The sequence below is a fragment of the Pleurodeles waltl genome, chromosome 3_2 (genome assembly GCF_031143425.1).
Source record: "Pleurodeles waltl isolate 20211129_DDA chromosome 3_2, aPleWal1.hap1.20221129, whole genome shotgun sequence".
In the NCBI taxonomy this organism is placed as follows: Eukaryota; Metazoa; Chordata; class Amphibia; order Caudata; family Salamandridae; genus Pleurodeles; species Pleurodeles waltl.
The window spans coordinates 188,984,130-188,998,117 of NC_090441.1; the positions used below are offsets into that span (position 1 = coordinate 188,984,130).

The 13,988-nt window shown below is 46.5% G+C and overlaps 1 protein-coding gene across 2 annotated transcripts in view; it reads right to left on the reverse strand.

Annotated features, from left to right (window-relative positions):
* The window catches only part of ABCB6 (ATP binding cassette subfamily B member 6 (LAN blood group)), a 190,496-nt gene that overhangs the window by 94,855 nt on the left and 81,653 nt on the right, over positions 1-13,988 (reverse strand). For both annotated transcript variants that reach the window (XM_069227144.1, XM_069227145.1), the window contains exon 7: positions 1,727-1,848. In XM_069227144.1, the coding sequence (XP_069083245.1) occupies positions 1,727-1,848 (122 nt within the window). The remainder of the gene's footprint in view (positions 1-1,726; positions 1,849-13,988) is intronic.

Below are 13,988 nucleotides of genomic sequence, written 5' to 3' on the forward strand. Positions count from 1 at the left end.
CCCTCAAGTGCATTCATTCATTTGTTAGAAAGTGTGGTATCACTATTTGGATCCTTCTGCATCTCTTTAAAGGTCTACGCAGATGATCCACAAAGTTTGGTTGACCTCCAGGTCACTCGGACTGACAGTCTCACAACTGTCAAAGCCTGGATGACTCATGTTGCAGACTGATGGTCAGCTCGCACATAATCCTAACTGTGATGACGCTCCCTATTTTGGAAGGTGTCATCTCTGTAAGGACCACTACCCAATGCTTGCCTAATCTTTTTACCATCATCAAATAAAAACCTTTGACTCTGCTTCACTCGTTGCCCATTACGATAATACAATTGTAACTACATGCTTTAACTTGCTGAGGACCTTGAGGATAAATATTTCTGTATCCTGGCAGTCGTCGTCTAATCATTCGGGCTTCCATCTCAAGTCGAGAACATTGCAATGTCCTCTGCAATGGACCTGCCCTATCACTCATAAGCAGATTTCAGGTAACCTTAAATGCTTCACCTGCCTTCTCTTTGGTCTGAAGAAATGACACTTTGTTACACTTCATCTTGAAAAACGACACTATCGTCCTGTAAGTAACAGAATTGCCTTTAGCGCGCTTTACATGAATTACTGGGCTGACAGCTTTGTGGCCCAGCTACCTGCACTGTAAATCCATGTTTCACCTCCCTTCTCGTACTCTCAGACCTCTTCTAAAACTCCCCTAAAGTTTCCCCACTTTGACAGTTGACGCTCAGAAGGCTGCTTATATTGACTGCACTTTACAGCATCAGGACACATTTGCGTAAAAGTGCATAATAGAAGACCACAGTTCATGCATTCATTTACCCATCTGAGCCATTGATGAACCCAAGTGGGTTTAAAACACTAAAGTTAGGATCAACAAATTTTTAATGGGAGTTTGCTTGAAGACTCTTCTCTTCCCCATGGGTCCTTATTTTCACACACTTGTGTTTTGCCTTTCCCGCACACAGGTCACTCATTGGTTCTTCAAGTTTGTACACAGCTCATCTTTTCCCACAGGTTCCCTCACCTGCACACTTTCTTTCCCTACAAAGTTCACCCTTAAGTTCCTCAAGTTTGCACACAGCTCATCCTTTCCAACAGGTCCCCTCACCTGCACACTTTATTTCCCTACAAAGTTCACCCTTAAGTTCCTCAAGTTTGCACACAGCTCATCCTTTCCCAAAGGTCCCCTCACTTTCTTCTCCTGTACAGAGTTAGCCCATGGGCTCTTTACACTTGCACACAACTCATCCTTTCCTTACAGGCTCCCTCACCGGCACACTTTCTTTCTCTGCATAGAGTTCACCTGGAAGTCCCTCAGTCTTTTGCACAGCTCTTCCTTTTCCAGGGTGCCCCCACTTACTTGGTTACAGACCACATACCCAACCAGAGATCACCCGATTGTCAGCTGCTCATGAACATGACACTTCCCAGACCAGAGATCACTTGATAGACACTCACTTAGGTACAGAGATCACACATGTGTCACTCACTCAGGCACAGAGATCACACGTCTGTCACTCATTAAGATACAGTGTAACTCCCTAACTACAGGTCTGCCGACTGACACTCAGGTACAGAGCATGTTCCCAACCAGAAACCATTCGACTCTCAATCACTCAAGTACAGAGACCTTACACATGTGTTATTCACTCAAGTACAGAGATCACACATGTGACACTCACTCAGGTACAGAGATCACACATGTGTCACTCACTCAGGTACAGGGTCATGCAGATAAAGATGATGAGCCCAAACCAGGCGTTGAAGGACGAGGTGAAGTAGATGATTCCGATGATGATGTCCGCAATGGTCGGGAAGATGCTGAAGACGATGTAACTGTCAAGAGAAGGCCCAAAAAATTATTTTGATACAGATGCTCTACAGACCCTAAGCACTCCCCATCAACCACCCAAACACATTCCTACAGTATTTATCCAACACAGATACTGTTGTTGTGAACATTCAACCCCCCACACAAAGACATTCCAAGCATCATAACCAGTCTCAGCTAATCACCTCTACGCATTACTCATCAACACCTTCAAAGAGGACCTCACCATCCTTACAGACCAGACTGGAACCATCACTACAGACCAAACCGTTACTACAGACCAGAACCAGCCATCCACACAGACCAGAACGGGAATATCACTGTAGACCACACCAGACCATCACCGGACTGGATCAAACCAAACCATCACTACAGACCAGATTATACCAGACCAAATCACCACTACAGATCAGTGTTGGGTATCCATACTGATCAGACAAGAATGTCACTAGACCAGACTGAATCATCATTACAAATCAGACTAGATCACACCATCACACTAGACTAGACAAGATCGGAGCATCACTACAGACCAGTACCTGCCATCCATACACATCACCACACCAGATCATCACCAGACATGACCATCGCTATAGACCAGACTGGACCATCTGTACCAACCAGCCCCGGTCCCCTCTCCGCCACCCTCACCAAACAGCCCCAACCCACACCCAGCAACCAGCCAACCATAGTCACCCCCACAAACCAACCAGTCTTGGCCATGCCCACCACAAATTAGTCTCTGCGATGCCTACCAACTAGCCTCGGTCAGAGCCAAGAACCAGCCAGCCTCGGCCATGCCCATGTATTTGCCAGCGCGAGCCATCTCCATGAACCAGCCCTGGCATCTCCATGAACCAGCCCCGGCCAGCTCCACTAACCAACTCCGGCCATCTCCACGTACCAGTCCCCGGTCAGCTCCACTAACCAGACATGGTCAGTTCCATAAAGCAGCCACTAGTCACCCAAAGGACCCATATAGCTATACCAACTGTAGTGTCTGCAGAGAATGGTTGTTACCGTCACCTTTCTCGAATGCCTTGTGCTTGTATTGCCGCACGCCCCTGTATATTTACATAGAGGCATTCGAGAACGGCGAGTGGAGAAACGGTTATTGAAGCGGACGGAGCAACTGCACGTCTCCCTTGTACAACTTATGCTTAGAGGAAATAGAGAACATTTCTTCAATTCATACCATGTTGGCGAATTCCTACAATTGGCGACGAGCTGCAAATCAATTCACCTACCCTTCGCGTCAAGAGCGCAACGAGTGTGCCTTTTATTCAGGAACCGCCGTTCCGCTGAGTCAGGGGCCGCACAGCATCCGCACTGTAGCCGTAGGAAGGATCTTCTGGGAGTTGGGCAGCGGCAGCACTAGGTGGTGCGTGCGCTGCATACCTACCGGTACGGAATAGCGGCTACCGGCCTCTAACCTCAATTTCCTCTGCATGACGTGGACGTGCTAACACGCCATTCCAACTTGGCAGCCATTTTAATTTGGGTCAGTTTCCTCCACATGACGTGGAACCGGAAACACATCCCCCTGACTTGTATCTGGCAGCCATTTTAGTTTGGGAATCGGCATACTGCAGAGATTTGGTTGTGGACTAAGCCAAGCAGTCATTTCGAACTGTCCAACAGGAGATAAAACATGTTCTTTGATATGTTCCAAGCAGCAATTTTTATTTAGAAATTGACTTATTAGTGATTTAAACACATCATTTAACTTATCTCTAACCAATAACTGATCATAATAAAGTGTTACTTTTACATAAGTGGAAATTTTTAAGTAGGGAGACAGTGCAGACACATGGCTTCGAACAACCCTTGGAACTTGTCACCTCCTCAACCATTCATTCCTGTTTCTGGTTCACCTATATTAAAATGGGAGGAATGGAGTGAATATTTCAAAAATTATATCTCTGCCATTGAGGAAGAAGAGGAACTTTCTGCTGAGAAAAAGTATAGGATCCTTCTACATTGTTTAGGACCAGGAGGTTTGAAAATATTAATAAGAAACCTAGGCAAGCGGGTGATAGCGACCTGTATAAGAATGCACTTGAAGACTTTAACTATTACAGACCTAGAGTTTGCATAGCTGTGGATCGCTACAAGTTCTTTCATCGGAAACCAGGGAAGGAAGAACCAGTAGAGGATTACGTGTCTGCCTTAAAGAATTTAGCAATTAATTGCAGATTTGGTGAATTACATGACGAGCTCATTCGTGACCAGATCGTTATGCAATCGTCTAACTCGAACATCCAAGACAATCTGTGGGCCAAAGGAGAAAGCTCTTTGCAAGAAGTCATTGATATTGTGAAAAGGGCAGAATTGACTAGAAGGTGTGCAAAGGAAGTTTTAAATGAAAATAAAAGTGAGGAGACCATAATCGCAAGAGTGAAAGGAAAAAAACACACTAGAGAATTTAAAAAGAAAGGCACAGGGAGAACAGGAATTGGACAGAAAAATTATAAGTCAGACGATAAAAGGAAGTGTTACAGATGTGGCAGTTATGACCACTTGGCGAATGATAAATTGTGTCTGGCAAGGAAACAGAAGTGATCAAAATGTGGAATTGTAGGTCATTTTCAAAAAGTGTGTCAGAGGAAAAGTGGGAGTTGTAGCAAAGTCTTGGATCTAGAAGACACTAAGGGGGTGATTCTGACCGCGGCGGACGGCGGTCGCCGCCCGCCACGCGGTTCCTGCCGAAAGACCGCTCCGCAGTCAAAAGTCCGCGGCGGTCATTCTGGCTTTCCCACTGGGCTGGCGGGCGACCGCCGAAAGTCCGCCCGCCAGCCCAGCGGGAAACACCCTTCCCACGAGGACGCCGGCTCAGAATTGAGCCGGCGGTGTGGGAAGGTGCGACGGGTGCAGTTGCACCCGTCGCGAATTTCAGTGTCTGCTAGGCAGACACTGAAATTCTTTTTGGGGCCCTCTTACGGGGGCCCCTGCAGTGCCCATGCCATTGGCATGGGCACTGCAGGGGCCCCCAGGGGCCCCGCGGCACCCCCTACCGCCATCCTGTTCCCGGCGGGAGAACCGCCAGGAACTGGATGGCGGTAGGGGGTGTCAGAATCCCCATGGCGGCGGAGCGCGCTCCGCCGCCATGGAGGATTCTCAAGGGCAGCGGAAAGTCGGCGGGACACCGCCGACTTTCCGTTTCTGGCCGCGGCTGAACCGCCGCGGTCAGAATGCCCAGCGGTGCACCGCCAGCCTGTTGGCGGTGCTACCGCCGACCTCCGCCATGGCGGTAATTACCGCCAGGGTCAGAATGACCCCCTAACTCTTCAGATGAAGACGATTTGAATATGTGTAATTTGTGTGTAAATTCTTCTGACGAAGACACTATTTTATGCATAAAGCAAGAGGAGAAAAACAGAATGAAAAAAACAAGTTGTGAGATCATGTTGGGAGGAGTGACTTTGCGTGTTGTAGTAGATTCGGGGTCTCCATATACTACTATTAATCAAAATGTCTGGGAAAGGAATCTCAAACATAATGTGGGTGAGGAGTTACGCTCGCCAGATATAACAATCAAGACATTTACTGGTGAAATCATTGAACTGTTAGGTTTCAAGGAATTGAAATTCCAGTATAAGGACAGACAAATGACAGGAAAATTGTATATTGCAGTTACTGGTCCTTCTGTTTTGGGATGGATCGATCAGAGAAAATTGGGCGTAATATTGGATCCTAACAATCCTGAACCAGTATTGTCTGTACAAACAGGGTTAGGAATTGGTCAACTAGTGCTGCAGAGATTTTCCAATGTATTTACGGGAAAGATTGGAAAAATAAAAGGCTTTATGCACCTTATTCATTTAAAAAAAGATGCTGTGCCACAGGTGGATAAAGTAAGAAACATTCTGTAGGAGGCTGGACTGGCTTGTAGTGAGTACCAAGGGGTACTTGCACCTTGCACCAGGCCCAGGTATCCCTTATTAGTGTATAGGGTGTCTAGCAGCTTAGGCTAATAGATAATGGTAGCTTAGCAGAGCAGCTTAGGCTGAACTAGGAGACGAGTGAAGCTCCTACAGTACCACAAGTGTCACTTGCACAATATCATAAGAATACACAATACACAGTTATACTAAAAATAAAGGTACTTTATTTTTATGACAATATGCCAAAGTATCTCAGAGTGTACCCTCAGAGTGAGGATAGCAAATATACACAAGTTATATGTACACAGTACCAAAAATATGCAGTATAGTCTTAGAAAACAGTGCAAACAATGTATAGTTACAATAGGATGCAATGGAGACACATAGGGATAGGGGCAACACAAACCATATACTCCAAAAGTGGAATGCGAACCACGAATGGACCCCAAACCTATGTGACCTTGTAGAGGGTCGCTGGGACTATTAGAAAATAGTGAGGGTTAGAAAAATACCCACCCCAAGACCCTGAAAAGTGAGTGCAAAGAGCACTAAAGTTCCCCAAAGGACAAAGAAGTCGTGATAGGGGAATTCTGCAGGAAAGACACAAACCAGCAATGCAACAATGATGGATTTCCAGTCGAGGGTACCTTTGGAACAAGGGGACCAAGTCCAAAAGTCACAAGCAAGTCGGAGATGGGCAGATGCCCAGGAAATGCCAGCTGTGGATGCAAAGAAGCTGAAACTGGACAGTAGAAGCTTAGGTTTCTGCAGGAACGACAAGGGCTAGAGACTTCCCCTTTGGAGGACGGATCCCTCACGCCGTGGAGAGTCGTGCAGAAGTGTTTTCCCGCCAAAAGACCGCCAACAAGCCTTGCTAGCTGCAAATCGTGCGGTTAGTGTTTTTGGACGCTGCTGTGGCCCAGGAGGGACCAGGATGTCGCAAATTGCGCCAGGAGATAGAGGGGACGTCGAGCAAGACAAGGAGCCCTCTCAGCAGCAGGTAGCACCCAGAGAAGTGCCAGAAACCGGCACTACGAGGATGCGTGAAACGGTGCTCACCCGAAGTTGCACAAAGGAGTCCCACGTCGCCGGAGACCAACTTAGAAAGTCGTGCAATGCAGGTTAGAGTGCCGTGGACCCAGGCTTGGCTGTGCACAAAGGATTTCCGCCGGAAGTGCACAGGGGCCGGAGTAGCTGCAAAAGTCGCGGTTCCCAGCAATACAGTCTGGCGTGGGGAGGCAAGGACTTACCTCCACCAAACTTGGACTGAAGAGTCACTGGACTGTGGGGGTCACTTGGACACAGTTGCTGGATTCGAGGGACCTCGCTCGTCGTGCTGGGAGGAGACCCAAGGGACCGGTGATGCAGTTCTTTGGTGCCTGCGGTTGCAGGGGGAAGATTCCGTCGACCCACAGGAGATTTCTTCGGAGCTTCTAGTGCAGAGAGGAGGCAGACTACCCCCACAGCATGCACCACCAGGAAAAGAGTCGAGAAGGCGGCAGGATCAGCGTTACAGAGTTGCAGTAGTCGTCTTTGCTACTATGTTGCAGTTTTGCAGGCTTCCAGCGCGGTCAGCAGTCGATTCCTTGGCAGAAGGTGAAGAGAGAGATGCAGAGGAACTCGGATGAGCTCTTGCATTCGTTATCTAAAGTTTCCCCAGAGACAGAGACCCTAAATAGCCAGAAAAGAGGGTTTGGCTACCTAGGAGAGAGGATAGGCTAGCAACATCTGAAGGAGCCTATCAGAAGGAGTCTCTGACGTCTCCTGGTGGCAAAGGCCACTCAGAGCAGTCCAGTGTGCCAGCAGCACCTCTGTTTCCAAGATGGCAGAGGTCTGGAGCACACTGGAGGAGCTCTGGACACCTCCCAGGGGAGGTGCAGGTCAGGGGAGTGGTCACTCCCCTTTCCTTTGTCCAGTTTCACGCCAGAGCAGGGCTAAGGGGTCCCTGAACCGGTGTAGACTGGCTTATGCAGAGATGGGCACCAAATGTGCCCATGAAAGCATTTCCAGAGGCTGGGGGAGGCTACTCCTCCCCTGCCTTCACACCATTTTCCAAAGGGAGAGGGTGTAACACCCTCTCTCAGAGGAAGTCCTTTGTTCTGCCATCCTGGGACAAGCCTGGCTTGACCCCAGGAGGGCAGAAACCTGTCTGAGGGGTTGGCAGCAGCTGCAGTGAAACCCCAGGAAAGGCAGTTTGGCAGTACCAGGGTCTGTGCTACAGACCACTGGGATCATGGGATTGTGCCAACTATGCCAGGATGGCATAGAGGGGGCAATTCCATGATCATAGACATGTTACATGGCCATATTCGGAGTTACCATTGTGAAGCTACATATAGGTAGTGACCTATATGTAGTGCACGCGTGTAATGGTGTCCCCGCACTCACAAAGTCCGGGGAATTGGCCCTGAACAATGTGGGGGCACCTTGGCTAGTGCCAGGGTGCCCTCACACTAAGTAACTTTGCACCTAACCTTTACCAGGTAAAGGTTAGACATATAGGTGACTTATAAGTTACTTAAGTGCAGTGTAAAATGGCTGTGAAATAACGTGGACGTTATTTCACTCAGGCTGCAGTGGCAGGCCTGTGTAAGAATTGTCAGAGCTCCCTATGGATGGCAAAAGAAATGCTGCAGCCCATAGGGATCTCCTGGAACCCCAATACCTTGGGTACCTCAGGACCATATACTAGGGAATTATAAGGGTGTTCCAGTAAGCCAATGTAAATTGGTAAAATTGGTCACTAGCCTGTTAGTGACAATTTGAAAGAAATGAGAGAGCATAACCACTGAGGTTCTGATTAGCAGAGCCTCAGTGAGACAGTTAGTCACTACACAGGTAACACATTCAGGCACACTTATGAGCACTGGGGCCCTGGATACCAGGGTCCCAGTGACACATACAACTAAAACAACATATATATACAGTGAAAAATGGGGGTAACATGCCAGGCAAGATGGTACTTTCCTACACATTCCTATTCCTTTAAAGGATGATGTCAAATTGCAATTGGATAAACTGCAGGAGGAGAAAATTATAGAACCCATTGAATCATCCGAGTGGGTGGGCCCATTAGTCGTGGTGAAGAAAGCCAATGGGAATTTACGATTATACATCGACTTGAGAGATCTTAACAAGAACATACTAGTTGATCAATTCCCCTTACCACATATTAGTGAAATGTTATCACGCACTAGGGGAATGAAATGGTTTTCCTCCATTGATTTAAAAGCCGCCTATCATCAGGTACGGTTACATCCTAGTAGTAGGGACTTGACTGCTTTCGTTACACCCTTTGGGTGTTAGAGATTTCGGAGGGTATCATTTGGTTTGGCGTCAGCGGCAGCCATGTTCCAAAGATTAATGAGCTCAATCCTTGCAGGAATAGATAATACAATGGTCTTCCAAGATGATATCCTTATAATGGGGAGGTCAAGGGATGATCATGATCAGACCTTGTTAAAAGTATTGAATGTGTTGGATGAAAAGGGCTTGACGGCAGAATTTAGTAAATGCAAATTTGCATGTGACCATGTCAACTACTTGGGGCATGTGGTATCTGCTCAGGGAATAAAACCAAAGGAGGAGTTATTGTCTGCAATAAGCAAGGCACCTAATCCTCACAACAAGGATGAGGTCCGTGCTTTTCTAGGTTTGGTAGAATTCTACTCCAAATTTGTCAATAACTTTTCTATGAAAACGTATGATTTAAGGCAATTGCTTAAAGCAAGAAACAAGTTTCTGTGGACAGATGCGTGTCAAAATGCTTTTGACATGTTGAAAAATGATATCTGCAAAGCACCACCATTGCAAGGGTTCGATTCAAGTCTTAAATGTGTTATTACAACTGATGCCAGTTGCAAGGGAATTGTAGCAGTTCTTACCCAAATTAATAAGAAAGGTTAGGAAGATATGATTGCCTTTGCCTCACGTTCATTAACTCCAACTGAAGAGAAGTATTCAGATATTGAGCGTGAGGCACTTGCATGTGTATGGGCACTGGAACACTTTAGACAGTATGTGTGGGGTACTACAGTCATCTTAAGATGTGACCACAAACCACTTGTGAAGGTTTTAACCACAAAGGGGTTGTATAAGGCTTCTCCTAGGCTAGCGAGAATGTCTGTACGCTTGTTTGACTACAACTATGTGGTGCAATACTTACCTGGAGTAAAGAACACAGTTGCAGACTTCTTAGGCCACATGCCCTTGCCATCCAAGAATACCGATGAATTTCAGAATACTGATGAAGATGGAAAAGAAGACATGTGGGTGGCTAATGTGGATGAAGGTATATGCAGGGGTATTACGCGAGATGAATGGAATACAGAGCAGAACTTGGATGAGGCGATGAAAGAATTGAATGCCATGATTACTAAAGGGTGGCCGTTAAAGAAAATGGTTAATAAGAATTTGTGACCCTTCTGGGAAGTAAGGGATGAATTATACATGGAAGGTGGTCTATTTCTTAGGAACGGGAAGGTAATACCTCCTATGACCTTAAGGAAGAAAACTCTTGAGATTTGCCATGAAGGTCATCTAGGCATCGGTAAGACTAAGAATAGAGTGAAGCATTGGTACTGGTGGCCGTGGTTAGATAAGGAAGTAGAAAGAATGGTGAGAGACTGCCATGTTTGTGATAATGCTGATAAGACGCAAGTGATGTTAAGACCGCCTTTACATCCTATTCCTTCCCCCACCATGTCTTGGGAAAGAGTAGGTATTGATGTAATGGGGCCCATAGGTGAAGGTGATGAGCAGACTACACCAACACATCAGACCCATAAGACTTGCAAAGCAAACATGTGCATTTTTTTTTTTTTTTTTTTTACAGAGCAGGCCTAGCAATTCATTTAGCTCATAGCCACCCATTCCTACACATCATAATGACTCATCTCTACAAGCCACACCCAGTGATTCCTTGGATCACTCCTGACCCTCAGTGACTATCCATACAAACAACAGTGATGATCCCCAAATATCACACCAGACAATTAATTCTAACCCCCCGACCATCCATACATAATACACCTGACATTCCTTTATATGACCTGAACATCCCTACAGTACAGAGGCTGCGTTTTTGTGTTCAAGAACCACTAGAACTCCCTGTTTCTACTCACTACCAAAAATGCACAAAAATCGCCTACTCCCACCAGGTCGCCCCTTTGTCCCCGGTATTGGTTCTATTTTAGAGCCCCTGTCACAGTTCGCAGATCACTACCGCAGACCTATAGTACAAAGAACATCAACATACTTAAAGATACGAGAGATGTACTGAGACTGCTGCAAGAAGTTCCGTTTGACCCACAGAAACATCTATTGGTGGGCCTAGACATCGAAAGTCTTTACACAAGCCTACCACAAGTCTCAACCTTGGACACAGTAGAAGAAGTTCTTTAGAAAGAAAATTGGCAATATAAAACACCAAGGGCCTGATTACAACTTTGGAGGAGGTGTTAATCCGTCCCAAAAGTGACAGATATGCCACCAGCCGTAATACCAGTCCATTATATCCTATGGAACTCGTAATACGGCTGGTGGTATATCCGTCACATTTGGGACGGATTAACACCTCCTCAAAAGTTGTAATCAGGCCCCAAGACATTTAATTTTAGAGTGCTGTAGACTTACACTCAAGGAAAACTCTTTGAGTACCCTGTGCCATCGGGTTCACCGAACTTCAATGGGCAGTACCTTTGCCCCCAGTCTAGCAGGCTTGTATGTCAATAATTTTGAGGAAACATATTTTCACAGACCAACCCCTTTCATCACAGGTGTTAAGCTATGTAAACAATACATTGATGATGTTTTGATGATTTGGGAAGGTGGAGAAAACAGTCCATTCATTTTTTAACTAGTTGAATTCACTTGAAAGTTTTTTGAAATTCACATGTAATATGAGTAAGGACTCTCTTCCTTTCTTGGACGTGACCATCTTTATAAAATAAATGAAAATACAGACTAAAACATTTCAAAAACCGACGGGCAAGATCAGCCTCCTATTGTTCGATAGTTTCCATCCACGCTCCCTAAGAGAAAACATACCTTCTAGTCAGTTCCTACGGCTACTCAGAAAATGTAGTGATATTCAGGATTATCCCAAGCACGGGAACTGATGAATAAACTGAAAATCAGACAATACCCTGCACAGATCATCTCAAAATGCAGCAAGAGAGCACGAAATCAGAACAGGGAGGCCCTTCTCCAAGATGTGGAAAAACCAGAGACTAAGGATGTCATGCCCTCTGTGGCCACCTGCAATATTGGCTTGAATATGGTAAAAAAAAAAAACTAATATATAAACATTGGAGAATTATCAACTCTGGCTCCTTAAACTGGCCAAAACCAAGATTTTTGCTTAGAAGAGAAAGTAACCTGAGGGACCTATTAATACATACACATCCCAAAAAGAACCCACAGCCCATAAATACCATCACCACAATGTGGGGCCTAGCTCCAGTAAGGGGTCACTTCCCTGGTGGTTCATGCACTGTATGCCACCTAACCTCGGCAACCAAAACCATAGAGTTTACACCTGAGTTCCACTGGGTTTTAAGGAATCACCCTAATTGTAACACAACACATGTAATTCGCATGATAAAATGCCCCTGCAACCTGCGGTATATAGGCACGACATGCATGACGTCAAGACACGTATAGGAGAGCACAGGAGAAATATTAGGTGCCAACGAATCACAACCCGCATGAGTAGTCATTTTCTGATTGCACGACGTACAGTGGACGATTTGAAATGGGTGGTGTTGGAGACCCTTGAGAAAGTAGATGTACATGCAGACAGAAACTTTTTTTTTTTTTGTTAATTTTTTTAACATGTTTTTATTAGTTTTTCAAAAGAGCCATACATTATATTGCATACACAAGTCATTGATAGCATTTTGTTATTGGTTACAGTCTGTCGTCTGGCTCTCCCATGTTAAGGTCAATGTATAACAAACAACTAAGAACTTGTGTGCACTTCCCGGTCCACTAATTCTACCCAGCACTTCCGAAGTTTGTCGCCACGCAGGACAAAGCGTTCAGTTGCGATGTGGTTCTATTGCCGCTGGTAACGGGGGCCCTCACTGCCACACGAGTGAGGGCGGGGGGGGGGGGGCAGAGGAAACAAGGGGGGGGGAGGGGGGAGTAGATGGAAGGATATGGCACAATGGATCATAGCGCTGGTGTCTATTGGTTAGGTGTGCAGGCCTTTTGGCTCTGTGGCATGCATGCCTTGGGGGGGGCTGCTGTGCTATCAGTGTTGGCGAGGCATTGATGACAGATATGTATGCATCCCCAAGTGTAGTATTGCCTTTCTGCTGGGGCTGGGCCCACGGCCTTCCAGGTGGGTGCAGCTGTCTGTGGTTCAGGGGGGTCTTTCATCATTTTTGGCTTCTAGCCTGGACACTAAAACGCCCCAGGCCTCGCAGCCTGCTTGTCGCAGTCCCCTGCGTGCTAAATTTGTTAATACCTGAAGTTCAGCACGAGCCCAGCGTAACGTGAGGGCAAGCCAGGCTTTTAAGTCAGGTGTATTGCGAGCCTTCCAGTTCATTGCTATCAATCTTTTGTACATTACATAAGCTAGATCTACAAACCTGTGCAAGTGTTTATTTCTTTTCGTCCTTGTCCTTAGTCCGAGTAGACAGGATTTGGGATTCGTGTCCAGGTTAAGCCCCGTAACTTCCGCTAAGGCTGTGACCACCCCTGCCCACTCCCCCCGCACCCGCGGGCACTCCCAGACCATGTGATAGAACTGTGCTGCTGGTGTTTTGCATCTGGGACAGGCTGGGTCCGACCCGGGGAACATGCGTTTAATCCTGGCCGGCGCCAGATATGTCTGATGTAGATAATTGAACTGTGTATATCGGAATCTGGGGTTTCTTGAGACCTCACGTGTGTGGCTCAGAGCTTTTGGCCATTCTGTCCCGGAGATCGGGGTGGGCAATACGATGTTCCACCTCTCCCAAGCTTTCTGCAGGTTGTCTTCCGCGGGTCTGTTCAGGAGCTTATAAAGGCTTGAGACTGCTTTTCCTTGGGGGTCCCAGTTCAGCATGTGGTGCAGGGTGACTGAGATATCAGGCTCTATGTCCCCAGATACCCATGTTTTCCTGATTGCATGACATATCGCGTGATATGCCAGGAATTGCCCCGGATTGATCTCTGTAAGGGCCTGTATACCTTCAAAGGTCATTAATTTCCCTTCCTCAAAGCAGTCTCCTACTGTACTTATACCCGCGTCTGACCAAGTTGTAGGTGAATAT